The 20,142-nt window shown below is 41.2% G+C and overlaps 1 protein-coding gene across 2 annotated transcripts in view; it reads right to left on the bottom strand.

Annotated features, from left to right (window-relative positions):
• Positions 1-20,142, bottom strand: part of Wdr70 (WD repeat domain 70) — a 197,363-nt gene that overhangs the window by 146,885 nt on the left and 30,336 nt on the right. For both annotated transcript variants that reach the window (XM_041631318.1, XM_041631319.1), the window contains 2 exons: positions 8,749-8,808; positions 4,475-4,608 (listed from right to left, as the gene is read on the bottom strand). In XM_041631318.1, the coding sequence (XP_041487252.1) occupies positions 4,475-4,608; positions 8,749-8,808 (194 nt within the window). The remainder of the gene's footprint in view (positions 1-4,474; positions 4,609-8,748; positions 8,809-20,142) is intronic.

Here is a 20,142-nt window from a genome sequence, read left to right as displayed (position 1 = left end):
CTTCCCCCAAGCCTAGGAGAGCCAGCCCTATGCGTTATCACTGTTTTCTGGTGATTAATTTTTGTTTTCAAAAGTAAGTTAAAATCCTAAAAATAGCAAAATTTAAGGGGTGAAACAGGCAATGACCCCATCTCTCTGGCTAACTACTCTACCAAAAAGCTCTATTTACATCCAGAGGGAGACCTAAATTTTCAGCAGTCCCACATCAGTATCATTTTGCCTTTTAGCTAGAAAGGGAAGGGCTAACATTTTGTCCTGTGCTCTCTGTAGTCCTCCTTGCCCATGCTAAAATGAAAATGTTCAGAACGGGCTTCATCATTCCTGCCCCACTTTGCTTGTAGTTCTGCTAGCCACTGAGTTAAAAGGACGGGATTAGGAGTCATTAGACACAGTACTAAGAAGAATTAGAGGGCTTGTACAAGGGGTGGAACATCTGCTCCTCAAATTCCTGCCTATACAACTAAGATTCCGATCAAAGAGAAGAGCGAGAAAGCCAATCTGACAGCAAACTGGAGTCATGAGGAAGTGGATGTTCTCTCAGGAGTAACTCTGACACCAGAGGATGGCTTAGTAGCATTGCACAACTCTTTCTGTGAAGTTATTCATGGGGCAAAGTGGGAGTACATGAGAGTAAGTGAGGGGAGTGGGAAGGTGAAGACTGAGGAGCCTTTTAAGTACTTTTTGCTTGGCTAGCAGAACAAGCTGGGACATGCAAGACAGATAAACACAGCTGTTTGGGGCTGTCACTTGGGGCTCATGAGCCAAGGTGTCCGGCTGTAGTGAAAAGTGCACCGGAATGTGAGTCAGAAGTCTAGAGATCCAAATCCCTTGCTCTGCTAACTAGCTGTATGACGATGAGCAAGCCCGTCTGCTTCCCGGCATCTTATTTTATAGAAAATCCAGATAGGAACAGATGGCAGGACTATATGAAGCTCTTCCTGAGCTACACCACTCATATGCTGCCTGGGTAATTCTGCTGAGTCCTGGTTTCCTCTACTGAATGACACTTAACTTACAGGACTGGACAGGGTTTTAAAAAGAATATCACATACTCATTCATGCTGGAGAAATGGCCCAGTGGGTAAGCACTCTCAGCTCTTCCAGAAAACCTGAGTTCAATTCCCAGCATCTACATGGCTCCTTACAACTATCTGTAATGCCAGTTCCAGGGGATCTGATGCCCTCTTCTGGCCTCTGCAGGCACTGCACTCATGTGGTGCACAAGCAGGCAAAACACCCAGATATACTATTTTTTTTTAATTTTTAAATATTGAAAGAATAATTCTTAACTTATATGATTGAGATAAAGGTATAAGTATAATAAATATATAAACTGGAGATAGAAAAATGACTCAAAGATTAAGAGCACTGGCTGTTCTTGAATAAGACTTGGACTTGGTTTCCAATACCCAAACAGGAAACTCACAACCACCTGTAACTCCAATTCCAGGTGATCTGACACCCTCTCTGACCTCTATAGGCACCAAACACAAACTTGCTTCATATACATACATGTGAGCAACCACCTATATACATAAAATAACATTTAGTCAAAATTAAATAATGACAATGCACAGAAAGGAACCTAGCCAAGACCTTGAAACAAGTAGTTACCGACATCACTTCTTAATTCCCAAAGAATAAGACTGTACTGTTACAGTGTAACCATCCCTCAATACCCTGGAAGGACTGATTCAAGGGACACTGCAGTAACCACTACAGATGCGCATGTCCCTCCCAAGCATGTTTTTAAGTACTGTTTTGTATCTGCAGTTGACTGAACCTGTGGCTATGGAACCTGCAGACTTCAAAAGCCTGTGTAGTCCACATGTACTGTCTAGTGCTGGAAACAGGCCGAGAAAGTCAGAGTGTGTAGTAAGCAGCAGGTTTCTATAGAACAGCGTCAGAAAACACTAAGCCAGATTACATCCTCAGCTGCTTTGAGGAACTTTAAAGAACAGATTCACAACACCAAAGGCTTTAATGGATGCCAAAGTCTAACCACCATATTCAACTGTTATTAACTAAATGAGCTATTAATGCATCTTCATCAAATAGCTAACTGGCAAAAAGGACAAATCATTAATATGTTAAAAGATAGAATCAGGAACTAGAATAATGATTCAACAAAATCAAGACAATAAAATTGAATGAAACACCTGCTCCCGCCATACTTCACTTTCTAGAAAGGCTTAGGTGCTGAAGAGATGCTCAGCAGTTAAGACCACAGATTGCCAGCATCCATGTCAGCAGTGCACAGCTGCATGTAGCTGCAGCTCCAGGGTATCTCTGACACCCGCTTCTGAGCTCCATGGGCTCCTACACTCACACAAGCATAACCTGGTGCCTACATTTCCAGTATTCACTGGTTATGTGCAGTGTGAGGGGTAGGGAACTTTCCATAGGACAAGAGATTCTACTGTGTGCTGACTAACTAGATATCAAGAACAGATCATTAGACTACTTACCCTGTGGGTGTGTTCAAAAGAGGAGATGCAAGACAAGGGTAAAGACAGAATGAATCCAAGTGATACTGGATAGAATGAGAGGCACTCTACGACTCATGTTAGCTTCATTCAGATTCAGACAGATACAAAAGTTACCGATATATGACATACATAGATTAGTATATAAACATGTAATTTCTAGCTTAGTCTGCCTAAAGCCAATGATACCCCAAGACAACAAACATGAGAAACTCTATCTTGTTTGATAGTATTATCTTCAATTAATAAGCTTAATTTCAGAAAAATTTTTAAAGATTTATTTATCTTATGTATTTAAGTGCTCTATCGAATTTATGCCACTTTATCAGATCATACTATAAATGGCTGTGAGCCACCATGTGGTTGTTGGGAATTGCTTAGGACCTCTGGAAGAACAGCCAGTGTGTTTGACTGCTGAGACATCTCTCCAGCCCTAATTTCAGAAATTTTAATCTTTGTCACTTTCCCATAAACAAAATTTCTGAAATTATGTTCATTAAAATTTTTTAAGAATCATTAAGACCTTGTCATGTAAGCACAATCTACATATTTTCATTCAAAAGGTAAAGAAAAACTTGTTCAGTGTCAATGAACATTCCAGCATTCATATTTGGTCTCTAAATACCATTGCTGCAATGCTTGTTGGAGAAGCACTAATTCCAAGACTTGGAAAGAAATATATTAGGAAGTCTATATTGTGTTGTCTCAGGAACTAAATCAGCTTTTTTTTTTTTTAGATTTTATTTATTTATTATGTATACAACATTCTGCCTCCATGTATGCCTGAATGCCAGAAGAGGGCGCCAGATCTCATTACAGATGGTTGTGAGCCACCATGTGGTTGCTGGGAATTGAACTCAGGACCTCTGGAAGAGCAGCCTGGGCTCTTAACCACTGAACCATCTCTCCAGCCCCACTAAATCAGCTTTTAAAGACATATAAATTCATTTCAAATTATAATCAGTGAGGGCTTCCAGTGGACAAAACTGGATAATTTAAAGACACCCCCCCCCCCGCCAAAAAAAAAAAGGCTGCAACTAACTGAAACCCATGAAAATGGTTAAAAGAAGTACTAGGAGTATAGAAAGTCAAAGCAAAGGAAAAAATAGTTGTATCAATGCTATAGTTACTTTCCTACAACTGTGACAAAGCACTATGACCAAGGCAAATTGTAAAAGAAAAATGTTCAGTTGGACTAATGGTTTCAGAGGGTTAGAGTCCATGAAGGTTGAGCAAATGCATAGCATCAGGAACAGTGGACAGAGTACATCTTAATCCTTAGGCACAATGCTAACTGACCAACAAAGCAGCATGGACCACTACCTGAATACTGGTTTAATGTATACCATAAACAAAAACACATCATAAGCCAGGTATGGTGGCTCATGCCTTTAATCTCAGCACCTAGGAAGCAAAGGCAGAGGAATTTCTGTGGGTTCAAGGTCAGGCTGGTCTAGGTAGTGAGTTCCAAGACAGCAAGGAATGTATGGAAAAACCCTATCTCTAAAAAATCAAAAGACCAACACATTATACAGCATTATTGACTGGAACATTTTCAAGACATGTTTTTTTTTTTTATGATGGAAAATGCCTTTAAAACAGAAATCAAGGTCTAGAAGATCTCTCAGTGGGTAAAGGTGCCAAGGTGCCTGTTGCCAAGCCTGAAGGTCTGTACTAGATCCCCAGGACCCACACAATGAAAGGAGAGAACCCACCCCTAAAATTTGTCCCTGATCTTCACACGTGTGCCATGGCACATTCACCTACAAACATATATAAGGAAGTGTGTGTGTGTGTGTGTGTGTGTGTGTGTATGTATAAAGGAAGCTAAGGAAAAGAAATGTACAGTTTTATTTTCATTTAATAATGATATAAGTCATGTAAGTTAAATATCATTCATTATAGACTGAGTTTAAATGGACAGAGCATTACCTCTAATTATGAAAATAATAACAAGCCAAATATAGAGATATTAAATACATACATACCACTCACAAGGCTGAAGGGATCGAAATGCCTTGAAAGAAGCATCCATTCCAGCAAAATCCCAAAATTTAACATCGTAGTCATATCCTCCAGTGACCAAACGGGCACCTGAGGGATCCAAACCCAAAGCAGACACCTGTTCAAAACAAGCGAGCAAATGAGTGGAAGAGAGCAAGTTACTATTCCAGTCCCCAGCACCACCACTATCAGCACTGCAAACATGCACCGTCAGCTATTACTGTTCCAGGAAAGCACCGATGGATAGCATCCTCCATGTTATTTGACTTTGTTGTAAGCATTGCTTATCTTAAAATAAGGAAAAATGCTGGTATTTATGTATATATGGTGGTGTTTGTGATGTGTGTGGGAAACAGGCAGATTGCTGGAGTTTACTGGCCAGCCATCCTTGCCAAATCAATGGGTTCCAGGTTTAGTAAGAGAAGATAAAGAACAACTGAGGAAGTTGCTGATGTCAGTCCCTACCTTCCACATGCACACGCACACATACCTGTACATGCACAGGCCATGTGAACCATAACATATTCATCCCCCCCTCTCGGCTTAAATAATTCATCTGGGCTTGGTGGCACACACCTTTAATTCCAGCTCTCAGGAGGCAGAGGCAGGTGGATCTCTGTGAGTTCCTGGACAGCCAGAGCTATATAATGAGATCCTATCACCTATCACCTGTCTCAAACAACAACAAAAAAAGAAAAAGAAATGGGGGGAAGGAAGGTAGGTAAGAAGGAAGGAAGGAAGGAAGGAAGGAATTCTTATATAACTCAAACAACACTAGTAAGAAATATGAGATAAATCTGCCTCTAACAAGAAAGAACAGAATAAATCTCTAAGTTAATTATGCTACTAAAGACAGAAAGAGCCAGGTGGTGGTGGCAGGTGGTGCACACCTTTAATCCCAGCACTCGGGAGGCAGAGGCACAGAAGTCAGGCGGATCTCTGTGAGTTTAAGGCCAGCCTGGTCTACAAGAGCTAGTTCCAGAACAGGCTCCAAAGCTGTTCTGGAAACACCCTGTTTCAAAAAACAGAAAAACCCTGTTTCAAAAAACCAAGATACAAGGATGACAAATTCTAGGGCCAGGGCAAAATGACATGATGATGAAGGTTTATTATTGAGATTTTTTTTTTCAAGATGGCTATGGTGTTTTGTTCTAGAGGAGCTGTTTTCTTGTTTTCGGGGTTGGGGGTTGGTTTAGGAGGTACTTGGCTTTTTTGTTTTACGACAAGGCTTCAATAGGAAGACCTAACTGAAACTCAAACTAACATGTTCCTCTTGTCCCTGCCTCCAGCATGCCAGGATTGCAAACATGCACTCCCATGCCAGGATTCACAGTGATGCTGTCAGAGCTAGCATTCAAACGTAGCAGGATCGCTGTCAACACTATAAGAATTATTCCATATAAACCAAAGGATATGAAATCTGTAAGGCAGGTCTCAGTGGGGAAAAATAATCTGCCCAAGTTAGGGAATGTGTCCTTCAACAAGCTAAACTAACCCCCAATCCCTATGTTCTAAAGAGTTGAAGAACACAGAAAGTTTAACTAATTCTCCAGTGTGTTTTAATCACAATGAAAGAAAACAGAAACTCACCAAAGTGTCAGTATAATTCAACAGATGCTTATTCTAAACGTATTATTAAAGAAATAATTATCTTAATTGACATAAAATGCAGAAATGGGTACCAAATTATTATGGACAATGGTTTAGACTTTTCTGACCAAGAAATAAATTGTTTTAAGCTTTCTATTTTAGTTTACTACATAAAATAACAGATCATGTCCTATGCCTACCCCAGGCCATCTTTTATTTATTTTCTTGAGATTACAATATAATTCTAACATTTCTCCCTTCCCTTCCCTCCCTCCAAAACCTCCCCTATCTCCCTCCCTAGTCTCCTTCAGATTCACACACAGCCTTTCTTCCCTAACAGCTATTGCATGCATACATGTCTATGTATATCCACACGTCTCCTTCATATCTACAGCCTCATTCTTCCCTACTGCTACTGTATGCATACATGTCTACGTATATCCACACGTCTTTTACTTCAGCCTGAGAACGGACTCTAGCATTTCATCCTCAGCTCTCTCCCTCACACTTAGAGTGCTTGCCACTTTCTCAGTCCTAAGCTTCAGATGTGAATCCAGAATTAGGTGATTTATTTGACCTGGCAGAATACTAACTGTATAAATGTTTGAATATTTGACAGTTTTTTTATGATTATAGAAAAATATTTAAAATATCATTTTAATTTAAATTGTTTACAAAATCATGCCCAAGGAACATTTAATAAAGAATTTTTCAGCTCAATATAAACCATTGGTCATACATTTTTATTTCAAATTTTAAAAGAAACCCCTACAAAACTCCCACTTTTAAATCTTTCAGTCTTTTTGTGAGATGACAAAAAACATCCACTTTTACTATCACCATCAGCAGTTTATTAAAGCAATATGTAAGCTAGATATGCTCATAGAGAAACGTATAACATGATATACCTATGTACACTGGAAAAGAAGAAAATCTAAAAGCAACAGCCTAACCTTCCACTCTTAGAAACTATCAAAAGAAAAGCAAGTCAATCGAATGGAAGCAGAAAGGAGGGATTAGAAAATTCGAAGTTGTGAAGAGACACCATGACCAGAGCAACTCTTATAAAGAAAACATTTAACTACAGTTTCAGAGGTTCAGTTCATTATCATCATGACAGGGACTAAGGCAGCAAGCAGGCAGATGTGGCATTGGTGCTGAGACTTACATCTTACAAGCAACTGGAAGTTGACTAACAGTCGCACTGAGAAGTCTGAGCAAGAGAGACCTCAAAGCCAACCCCCAGTGACATACTTCCTCCAACAATGCCACACCTTCTAATAGTGCCACTCCCTTTGGGGGCCATTTTCTTTCAAACCACCACAGGAGTGGAGAGTGAAACAGAACTTTGCAAACACAGAAAAATTCACAGAACTAGAATAGTTGGTCCAGTAAATTTTTCAATGAAAACGAGAAACCTTTATTAGAGTAGGTAATCAAAAAAGAAAGAATTACTAATGTTGGGACTGAAAGAGGGACTGGACAGACGGGTCAGCAGTTCAAAGCACTGACTACACTTCAAAGGACCCACATGCATACCTGGCGCTCAAGGAGGACCAGAAAGGGTGCTGAACACACTAGAACTGGAGTGGCAGAAGGCTGTGAGCTGCCTGTGGGTACGGGAATTGAACCCAGGTCTGCTGAGGCATCTCTCCCGTCCCATATTTTTTTACAGCATATGTTAATAAGAAGAAAATAAAGGCAGCAATTCTCAAATATTTGGGGGAAACTTCCCACTCCCAAAAATCTGTCAAAACCATTTAGATTCAGAATCTACTGAAGACCACAAGTATTTTTTAATATAACATTTATGTGTACTGACATTAACCACCAGAAATGAGGCTATTTCATTTCATTTAAAATAACATTAAACTGATTATACTTAACAAATACATGTATGAAAACATCTTTACAAATGAAAAGCTTCTGTGGCATGAATGACAGACACTATTTTAAGATTCCTATCTATAATTTTCACATTTCTGGATCGACCTCTGTTGAATGTTTTCTTTCTCAGTATAGAATATGCTTCCTTCTTATGTGACACACATCTAAAACTAAATGGCAGTCTCGGTGAGGCGAGAAAGTATGATTTTACAGTGCGGCGTCTGTAACGCTGCCATTGCATATGCACTTTGCTCACTCAACCATCATTTTTAATAACTTTGCATGATTTCACCTTACATACCGAGTATTTCTACTATTAGGCTTTAAGTAACGTAAGTAGGTAAACAATATGAAAATACAATATAATTAATGTAATCTTGGAGCAACACAGAACCATTTAAAGTGTATTTCTTATTTCAACATTTATCAGCAAAGTGAATAAATTTATGCCTTTCACTGATATGGAATAAAGCTGAGGACAATGGGAAATTTTCCCAAGCCATTAAAAACAAGACTATTATTTGAGCGTCACTTTATAATGTATCCAGATCCCAGGAAAAGAGGTTCTTAAAGCCAACAACAACGCTAAGAGGTCCCCATGAAAGTGAAATTCGCAGCTACTCTGACTGAACGTGAAAGTCATCCTTCTACTTCCATGATGTCTGCACTTTTCATGACATCAGCTGGCCTTAGAATGGTCTTGGGCTTGTTAATACACCTTATCCGCTGACTTTTCCAGGAAAGCTGTTACTCAAAAACAGGAAAAACATGTTAAACATACCGTTTTCGTGCCATGCTTCAGTGTTATCTCGTGCGAATCAGGAATCCTCTGGACAGGGTTCTGAAACAGAAAGGTTCCATAACATCAGTGAGTAAAATAATGTCCATGTGGATCTATAAGCACATTAACGGGGGTACACTTCCATGTGTGCCCAAAGACTACACAAGACGAGCACTCTAGCAGAGCAGAGCTACTGTCCCAAGCCTTTATTTTCTCCTCTTTGAAAGTTTGAAAAAAACTTTTACTAATTGTTTAGTGTGCATGTGTGTATGTGCGTACACATATGTATTCCACGGAAATATACATACACAATATACAACTTGTCCCCCATTCCCTCCTTCCACCACGCGGTCACAGGGATGGAACTCAGGTCATTGTGCTTGGCAGCAAGTGTCTTTACCTACTGCATCGTCTTACTAACCAGTTTCTGAAACTTTTGGAAGATTTTCAGCAGGATTTCTCTAAGGTACTCAGACTAGCCTTGAACTTGCTGTGTAGCCCAAGGCTCTGAGCTTGCAAACCTTCTGTCTCCCTCACTAGTGATGGGGATTACAAACAGGAGTCTCTGTCCACGGTGAGATCAAAACAGAATCATTATGTTTATTTGTTTATCACAAAGTCTTAAAAGAAAAGGGGGGGGCTGACGACTGGAGAGATGGTTCAGCAGTTAAGAGCACTTAAGAACACTCAATGCCCACATGACAGTTCACAGCCTTTTGTAACTCCAGTTCCAGGCGATCCAACACCCTCTTCTGGAATCCATGGGCTCCTACATACACATGGGGCACACACACATACACATAAAAGTAATAAGTAATTCTTTTAAAGAAAAATAAATGAAGCAGTGGGGGGGGGGGGACACGCCTTTAGTTTCAGCATTCAGAGAGGCTTAGACAAGAGAATCTCCGTGAGTCTGAAACTCTGTCTCAAAAAAAAAGAAAAAAAAAAGATGTCTTTCTTCTTCTGGATATACACTACAATTCATCTATTTCTGCTTATAAGTGATTTGGGCATTCTTTTTGTTTGTTTGTTTGTTCTCAAGACAGGGTTTCTCTATGTAGCTTTGGCTGGCTTCGAACTCACAGAGATCTGCCTACTTCTGTCTCTCAAATGCTGGCATTAAAGGCCACCTCCACCCAGCCTGAGCATTCTTTTTGTTGTTTTATCTGTTTTGATTTGTTTTTGGTTGTTGTTCATTTGTTTGTTTTTAAAGTGGAAGTTCTCAGCAGATTACTTAAATTACTATAGAAGGCCTAGACAACGCCTAGGCTCCTGCCTCAGCCTCCTCGTTGGTTGAGCCTACAGGTACCTTGACCTACAACTTGACTTTAAACAGAGAAATCTTTTTGGGGCAGAAGGGGAAAATTCAAGACAGGGTTCTCTGCATAGGTCTCACTGTCCCGGAACTTACTCAGAGATCCGTCTGTTTCTTTCTACTGAGTGCTGGGATTAAAGGCATGAGCTACCACTGCCTGGCTCTAAGAAGGTTAAATAAAATTATCTCTTGTTACTGTAAATCAAGCGTTAAAAAACAAACCAGTAGATACTGATAATATCTGAGATATTAAGGATTTCTTGTTCCTTGAAGTCACAAATTACAGAAATCAAGAAAGATTAAAAGCTTCTGTGAGGGCCAATGCAACGGTTCAGTAGTTAAATACTTACGACCAAACTTGAGAACCTGAGCATTATCCCTGGGACCATAGAGAGCCGACTCCCACAAGCTACACCCTGCCCTCTACACATGTAACATGGCAAAAGCATGCCCCCAACACTAAAAAATAAAATGTATATTAAAAAAAAAACAAGAAAGGCTAGTGAGATGGCTCAGTGGATAAAGGCACCTGCTATCAAGCTGGGTGACCTGAGATTCATCTCAGGACCACACATAAAGGAAGGAGAGAACGGATTTTCAAATGTTGTCATTCAACATCCCTAAGCACACGATAGCATGTGTATACACACAGAGAGAGACTAGGGGATGGAGGACCAAATGTAAAAAGAAACTTTTAATAAAGTTTACAGTTTAAAAAAATCTTGATTAAAGTTGAAAAATATCTCCAAATTGGGACTGGAGAGACAGATCAGCCGTTAAGAGTATGTAACGAAAGAGACTGCCCTTTCAGAGGAACCAGGTTCAATTCCCAGCCACATGGTGGCTCACAACCATCTGTAAATCCAGCTCTAGAAGATCTAATGCTTCTGGCTTCCACAGGCAGCAGGCATCCATCTTACACCTGTCAGAATGGCTAAAATAAAAAACACCAATGATAGCCTTTGCTGGAGAGGTTGTGGAGAAAGGGGTACACTCATCCATTGCTGGTGGGAATGAAATCTTGTCCAACCACTTTGGAAAGCAGTGTGGCGGTTTCTCAGGAAATTCGGGATCAACCTACCCCTGGACCCAGCAATACCACTCTTGGGAATATACCCAAGAGAGGCCTTATCATACAACAAAAGTATATGCTCTACTATGTTCATAGCAGCATTGTTTGTAATTGCCAGAACCTGGAAACAACCTAGATGCCCTTCAATGGAAGAATGGATGAAGAAAGTGTGGAATATATACATATTAGAGTACTACTCAGCAGTAAAAAACAAGGACTTTGTGAATTTTGCATGCAAATGGATGGAAATAGAAAACACTATCCTGAGTGAGGTAAGCCAGACCCAAAAAGAGGAACATGGGATGTACTCACTCATATTTGGTTTCTAGCCATAAACAAAGGACATTGAGCCTATAATTAGTGATCCTAGAGACGCTAAATAAGGAGAACTCAAAGAAAAACATATAGGCATCCTCCTGAATATTAACCTTCATCAGGTGATGAAAGGAGATAGAGACAGAGACCCACATTGGAGCACCAGACAGAAATATCAAGGTCCAAATCAGGAGCAGGAGAGAGAGCACAAGCAAGGAACTCAGGACCGCGAGGGGTGCACCCACACAATGAGACAATGGGGATGTTCTATCGGGAACTCACCAAGGCCAGCTGGCCTGGGTCTGAAAAAGCCTGGGATAAAACAAGACTCGCTGAACATAGCGGACAATGAGGACTACTGAGAACTCAAGATCAATGGCAATGGGTTTTTGATCCTACTGCACGTACTGGCTTTGTGGGAGCCTAGGCAGTTTGGATGCTCACCTTACTAGACCTGGATGGAGGTGGGTGGTCCTTGGACTTCCCACAGGGCAGGGAACCCTGATCGCTCTTTGGGCTGACAAGAGGGGGACTTGATTGGGGGAGGGGGAGGGAAATAGGAGGCGGTGGCGGGGAAGAGACAGAAATCTTTAATAAATAAATAAATAATTTTAAAAAAACATTAAAAAAAACAAAAAACAAAAATTTATGGGTTATTTTGTTATCTATTTAGCTAAACATGTAGGATATGTCTTTTTTTTTCTACCTTCACTCTCCTGCTACGGCTCTTTTCCTTAGCATGTAAACAGATAAGTACTTTCATACACTAGGCTTCCTAGCAGCACGAAAGGAAGAGAGTAAGCCTATCTCATGCACGCTTCAGGCCAGGTCTTGTACCTGTGTACTGTAAATAGACAGAGCATGCAGTTGAAGACAAACACAACAAAACAAAAACTCTATCAATTTATTGTATATTTACTGCCTAATGTTTACCTTCTCCTCTACAATTAAGGTTTTTCCAAAGTATGGGTTTCACCTGGTCTCTCTTTCCTCCTTCCATACGCCCACTTTACCACTTGGCAGCTGCCGTTTTATTCCTGGAGCCTAGCACAGATCTGGGCACACAGGAAGCACCGAGTATTTCTTGAATGAATAAGCATGTCACTGTAAATGTTCCAGACTTCGCCTGCTCTCCTGACTTTCCATCCCTCCATTCTGAAACTGCCCTTCCTGAGCGAAAACAGCCGGGATAAAAAGGCCAAGAAAGCTAGAGTGTAGGTGTGGTCCTGCCCCTTGTCAATCATGCCATTAAGTGATAACTCTTAGTCTCCTCACTGGAAAGTCTGGATAACTGTAGCTTGCTATGAAGGTGTGGCACGAAGTCCTTCCTGCAGAATGTAACCCATGACAGAGCTCAATCAGAATGGCCACTATTCACTCCAAGGTTCTAACTCTCTGGTTATCACATCTCCCTCTTTTCTAGGCTTAGCTTCCTGGTTGGCTCGTTGATTCCTAGAGACCCAACTCAGATATCACTGGCTCCTGGAAGGATTTCACAGCACTTCACATTCTGGGTTAAATAGCATTTCCATGCCATCTCATGTCAACTGTTCTTACCTCAGGCACCAATGCCATGGGATACTGAAATGCTACCTCACCTCTCCTAATCGCTCTCTAGCCAAACTGCAAACTGCTAGTCTTTCTTAAAGAGTACATATCACTCATTTCTGGATCCTCATACCACAAAACACCTACACACGGAACACAGAAAAGTCTGGGGAATGAATAAATACCCACTGTCTGTCTTGATCAGGTTAGACTGTAGTTTTTCATTTAAGTAAAACTTTGGGATTAGTGGTTATGATCATAAACAGAAGCAGGCACTATCCTGTCAGATCAGTTCAATGAGAAGCAGTAGACAACAGTTCCCTCAAAGTCAAAACCTTGTAAGAAAATGATTGCTCCACAACTAAATTCACGATGAGCACCACAACAGCAGAGAAGTGAAGGTGGAGTTTTGTTTTGGGCTAATTGCATCAGAAATGCTGCTGCAGCCTACTGCTGCAGTGGGCCACTGGAGGCAGTTAGGGGCCAGAGGGAGCTGAGCACAAGCAAATAAACAGCTGGGGAATTTTCAGTTTATTTCAAAGCAACAATACTACTTTAAGGTTTAATATTTTCTGAGAAGTATTACATATAACCTATTTCAGAGAAGAAAATATTCTGATGCAAATTCACAAACAATAAAGAGGTTTAATAGACAGATTCCGGGCTCTTCCTCCACTGAATTACATAGGACATTGCCACTTGTGACTGTTTTCAAGCGACAGCATTTGAAACGTTTTGGTTAGAAAGGAAACCTACATCTCACTTTATAACTAATTACTTAAGAGAAGGCACTATTACAGTCTGCCTTTCATTTCATACTAATTACTTTTTAATCATTCAGCAAGTAGAAACACCACTGAAAAAGGGGGGGGGGCTGGTATGAGAATTATTTCGTTTAATTCAATGCAGAATGTGCCTATATATAGACAATTTCTAACACTTCAGCAAAAATGCAGACCACAGAACTTCATATTTACATTAGGAGTGAATTAAAAGTGTTGTTTACATTTAAAACCAAAGTTTTACTGGAAATCATGGAGGGCATAACTTATAAAAAGCCCATATAAATGGCATAACTTAATCATCTAAAATAGTAGCAATCCATCTTTTTGGAGCATATCACTTAGTGACTGTACTTTTTCCAGAACTTTTTGCTAATGACTTTGAAATATGGTTTAGTGTGAAATTCACAATTACAATAAAATATTTTCAAGATTTTGCTGCCAAGGAACACCATAGACTAAATTACTGTAGCAAAGTAATTTATAATAAGAACTCTTAACCAAAGCTACAATGTTAGTGGAAAAAAGAAGACAGTCCTTCTTGTCTTGGATAGGCTTTAAATGCCAGCTGAAGGATATTTCTGAAGCTCTGGGGTCTGTCTCAAATAACATCACTAAGCACATCTGGGCTAACCTGAACAATTCTATGAGGAACACCTTACAGTATTTTCAAAAGATTCACAGACCAGAATCTTTCAGGTGAAAAGTCAGGAGTTAAGAAAGCATACTATGGTACATACGTCATTCTCCCCAACACACACACACACACACACACACACACACCCTATGTGTGGGAGGGTATGTGCACACAAATGTAGGTACCCTAGAAATCATAGATCCCCTGGATGGAGCTCGACTTACAGGAAGTTGTAAGCTACCTAATGTGATTTTTGGGAATTGAAGTTAGGTCCTCTAGAAGAACATTACCCACTCTTAAATGATGACCCATCTCTCTAGCCCCACAAATGAAATTTTGAAAAATATATATCAAAATACAAATAGCTATTATGTGGGGAGCAAATGAAGTCCTAAGTGAATGTGTATCGCTGACATGACAATCCATGTCTAGGATGCCAGTGCCTCAGACCCATGGGAACAGCAAAGAGTTCCCCTGAGCTGAGAATGGTTGAATTTCAGCTAAAACTAGTATATAGTAGCTGCAGCTTCCTCATTCCAGATGACTGCAAGCTGAGGCTGTGTTCCTATGGAGACTTCCTACGAGGATGTACCCTATCATCTAAGTTTCCAGGCTGCTGCAGGTACATTTCTATGCAGCCTACCTATCCCAGCTTTACCTGTGCCTGTCACGTCTTCAGTCCCTGCCACAAGTCAGATTCAAAGAACTGCAGATCATGGCTATACCAGCTCAGACTGTCTAGAGGAGACTCCTAAGACTGTGTATTTCTCAGCCGGTGTAGGAGGCCCTTCTATATTTGTGTTTCTTTCATTGGTTGAATAAAGAAACTGTCTTGGCCTTTTGATAGGGCAGAACTTAGATAGGTGGAGTAGAAAGAACTGAATGCTGGGAAGAAGAGCAGTGTGGCAGACACCATGGTTTTCCTGCCCAAGACGGATGCTGGTTAGACTCATGCCGGTAAGCCACAGTCAAGTGGCAATACACATTAAAGGAGATGGGTTAAACTTGTATGTGAGAGTTAGCCAATAAGGGGCTAGAGAAAATGGGCCAGGCAGTATTTGAATGGATACAGTTTTTGTGTGGTTATTTCAGGGGTTAAACTAGCCGGGCGGCCCGCTCCACCTCTTACTACACTCAGCCACACTGAAATTTATTCCATAACTTCTCAAATGAAACAAATATTTCATATGTGTACCATGGACTTCCATATTCTGCTTCTACTGCTGCCACAGATGCTTTTGCTGAGACACCATGTCCTACCATCTTACCCCAGGCTTTCTAGTCCAGACAAAGTACTTCACAGACGTTTAAAACTTTTGCAGTTAAAACACGTCAAGAAAGTGACAGGAGCCAGACACACTGGAATGAATGAGTCAATCACATCCAAACCATACATAGTACATACCTATAATCCCAGCACTCGAGAAGGTGAAGCTGCAGGACCTCAAGTTCAAGACCTCCTGCCTGAGCTACACAGAACGCCTATTTGTTCCTCACCACCATCAACAAAAGAAAGGAAAATGGGGAAACAGAGACCCCACGGACCCTGGAACACAGGACCAATTTGTGGAAGATGAGAATAAACTCTACAAGTTGTCCTCTGCCATGGTGTACATGTGTGCGTACATGTACAAATAAATAAGAATGTAAGAAAGAAAACATTTACAAATCATATATTGGATATGAGATTTGTGCCCACATAAGTAAAGAACCTTTATAATTCAGCAACAAAAAGATTACTAACTAAAGAATGGGAAAAATATCTGAATACCACATTTCTCTAAAAAAAAAAAAAAAGATAAAGCTATGATCAGTATGAAAAGATGTCAACATCATGTTTCACTAGAAAAATTAAAATCAAAACCAAAGCAGAATACTACTTTGCATGTACGCATGTACTGGAATGACTACAGTAAGAAAGACTAAGAAGCATTGGCAAGAATGGGGATCAGCTGGACCTCTGTTTACCACTGGTAACGAGTAAATGACTAGGCCACTTTGGAAAACAAAATTTACAGTTGCTCAAAGGCTTGTAAACATAATTACCATTTGACCATGAAATTTCACTTCTAGACACACCTCTCTCAAAAAAAATACAAAAACTTGTGAATAAAATGCTAGGAAGAGCATTACTCAAAATAGCCAAAGAAAAACTTAAATGACCAAGGGGAAAATGGGGTTTATTAGGTAATGGAATGTCATGTGAGAATTAAAAACTAATGAAGCACTGGTTCTTCCTACAACACAGATGAACATGGAAACCCTGCAAAGCAAAAGAAACCAAACAAGAGCACATACTGCATGACTGCTGAAAGAAAATGTCAGGGAAATAAATCTGTGGAGACTGAAAGCAGATCAATGGCACCTAGAAACTAAGGGCAGGGTTGGGGGAGGATAAGAAATAAAAGTTAAAGTTCACAGAGCTACCTTTGAGGGGATGAAATGCTTTAGAACCAGATAATGCAGGGCTGGAGAGATGGCTCAGTGTCTAAGAGCACATGCTACTCTCCAGAGGACCAGAGTTCAGTTCCCAGCACCTACGTCAGGTTCCTCACAAATGCCTGTAACTCCAGCTTCAGGAGATCTGACACCCCTGCAGTCACGCCCAGATCGCACACATATGCATATTTTAAAATAATAACTGTTTTTAGCTAAAACAATTTAAAGAAGAAATTAACAGATGTGAAAATTATACAATCCACTGAATATACTAAATACTTCCAGAGCCAGGCGGTGGTGGTGGTGGTGGTGGTGCCTTTAATCCCAACACTCAGGGAGGCGTTGGCAGGCAGATCTCTGTGATTTCAAGGCCAGTCTGATCTACAAACAGTTCCAGGACAGTCAGAGATAAACACAGAAAGTCTTTCTTTAAAAAAAAAAAAAATACTGCCAGATAAATATACTTTAAAATAGCAAATTTTAGGATATATGAACTAGATTTCAACAACCCCATTATTAAAATATAAGGGAGGAAAACAGCAAACACAGCTGCAGCACAAGGGAGGAGTCATTCCACTCTGCTTCTGAGAAGCAGGAAAGTTTTGCAAGAAAAAATGTTCTCCTTTCATAGGAAGGAGGGAAAACCTAGATTGTAAAAAATGAAGTCTTTCTTGATGAAGGAGATAGGTTTGCCACAACGTTCCTCAAGGGTCACTGCTCACATACGCTGCCACACCAACGGCACTGTGCTAAGTGTTGGCCAAGATCCAAGCACAAGGAAAAACTTGTTGGAAAAGTCACTGTCAAAGGCTGTTCCCAGCTTGTATGGCATAAGGTAAGGGGAAGAGGGGGTGATGAGTAACCCTCAGAGGCTAAAAGGGGACAAGCAGTGAGGAAGGACACAGTGATCAATTAAGCACACGAATGTGGGCACATTCCCTAAATTTGAAGCCTGACACACCTTTTAACTATGAGGTGTCCATGGAAAGCTACATAATGCTCTGAGTACCTCCTTCATCGGCCCGAAGGACGCCACAGGTACTGTGGAAAGGCTGGGTGAGTGGTGCGCAAGTGAGCTCCGCTGTGGGTCCCATAGGCGTCTTAGACTTGAACATAAGTTTATTTCTGGATGACATATGGTACAAAAAGGACGCTGGACATGGTGGCTCATGCCTATTATCCCAGCACTTGGAGGGCAGAAGCAGTAGAAATGACTGCAGGACAGGGAGCAAGCAAGATGGCTTAGCAGGTCAAGGCATCTGCCAGCAGCGTGACAACCTGAGTCTGCTCCCTGGGACCCACATGGTCAAAGGAGAGAACTGACTTCCTGGCAAGTGGTCCTCTGACCTCCACACGTGCACCATGGCATATGCATGCCTACACACATACACATAAAATATTTAAATAAATTAAGTGTAAGAAATAATTAAAGACTGCAAGGTAATTTTCAGCTACACAGAAAATCTCAGGCTGGTCTAAGACTTTATCTCCAGAGCCAACAACAATGGTGAGGATGCTGTCAGGAGTCAGAAGCAGGCAGGTCGCTGTGAGCTGGAGGTCAGCCTAATCTACATAGTGAACGGCTTACTTCTTTTACTTCTTGAAGCATCACCTTTCATGACAGTGCAAGTCAAGACTGTGCTACTAAGTTCTTCATCTGATGAAAAAAATTATTCTAATCTACAGTTGCCACACGTTGTGAGCTACAGCAAAATCACCTTAACAGCTGCCTGGAGGCTGCAGGAGTCAGGCTGCGGGTCTTGTTCTTGTGTCAAATTATCTAAATTAGCTGCACTCCTAGCAGCAAATGGAGTGAACAAGGACCACGGTCTGGAGAGTTCTACTAGGACAGCCTTTATACACGTGTGCTAGTCTGTCAATTCAGAACTGGGAAGATGGCTCAGGCAGTCAAGTGACAGCCACACAAGCATGAGGATATGAGTTCAAGCTCCCAGCACCCATATTCTGAGTAAACAAAAAGCCGGGCAAAGTGTTGTGTGCCTATAATTCCAACACTGGGGAGATGGAGACAGGAGACTCCTGGGGCCTCCCAGCTGCCCGGTGTAGCCGAATCCACGCAAGTCTTCTAATTACACACACAGACTTTGGCCAGGTTCTATGGCCGTCTTCTTCAACTGTCAGAAGTGGAGGAGATCATCACGTGCTTCCAGTTGTGTAAGAACAGTCCCTAGTTGAAAAGATCAATTTGTATCACAACTAAAACAGCTGAGACTGAGAAACAGGGACAGCTTCGTTAAACTAAATTCAGTCCTAAAAGAAGGGAAGGAACTGCTACTGCCACCACCACCTTCACTGGAAATGGTAGCATAACCTGCAATACCAACATTTGGGAGGCTGAGGCAGGAGGAACACAAATTTAATGCCAACTGTAGCTACATTCTGAGACCCTGACCCCCCATAATGCAAAAGAAAGTTTTAAGGTAAAATGAAACAGACGACCCCCAAGAGACGAGGTATATGTGGTAAGAGAGAAGAGCTAGAAGAGGAGAAAACAAGAATAAAAGATGATGAGAAAGGAGTCTATAACTTTACAGAAGATGGTGGTGGTGGGGAAAGGTCCAGAGAAAGTATTAGGCACGCTGCAGGAAGGGGAGATGAGGAGGTTTTCTGAGTACAGAAGATGAAGCACACAGTGGAAGAACTGGTAAGGCAGACAAGATGCTCACGGTAGCTCTTCATGCTGTAAGAGAAGGAGCCGGCACTATGAGAGGCAGCGACAAAAGGACTGCTGGGGGCAGCTGCCTGTCAGCCGAGCCCCAGACTCCATGAGAAACAGTCTCAAGGGAATAAGGTGGAAGGCACACGATCTCCTCCTCCGGCCTGTGCATACACACAGGGCATATACCAGACACCACACACACAAGCATTTAAAACAGAAGGAAGAGGGGAAGGGAAAGAGAAAGGAAAGAAAGTGTCCCCATTATCATTGGCCGTTCACATAGCAGGTTGCAAGGTGGGACTACTTGATGCCAGGTACCTTTACAGCCAAGTACAGCAGTACAGAGACAATGTGAATGCCCTCACAGAATGTTCATTCTGGATAGGAGAGAGACAAGAAATCAGCAGTCAAGGATGTCAGGTAACAGTTGTACTGTAAAGTAGACATAGAGTAGTGAGAAGAGCAACAGGCTGGAGGAGTACTTTGATAGAAAGTAGCAAGAGACTATAATATAAACAAAGATCCAAGTAAGACAAAGGGGCAGCAAAGGCTTTGGGCATCAGGCCATGTGCAGGACGGATAAAAGCCAGGGCAGAAAGGAGAGTG

The sequence above is a fragment of the Microtus oregoni genome, unplaced genomic scaffold (assembly GCF_018167655.1).
Source record: "Microtus oregoni isolate MIOR12 unplaced genomic scaffold, Mior012 000036F_ref0000092, whole genome shotgun sequence".
NCBI lineage: Eukaryota > Metazoa > Chordata > Mammalia > Rodentia > Cricetidae > Microtus > Microtus oregoni.
The sequence above is the reverse complement of the archived record's forward strand: the minus strand, read 5'-3'. Positions and strand labels throughout refer to the sequence as shown.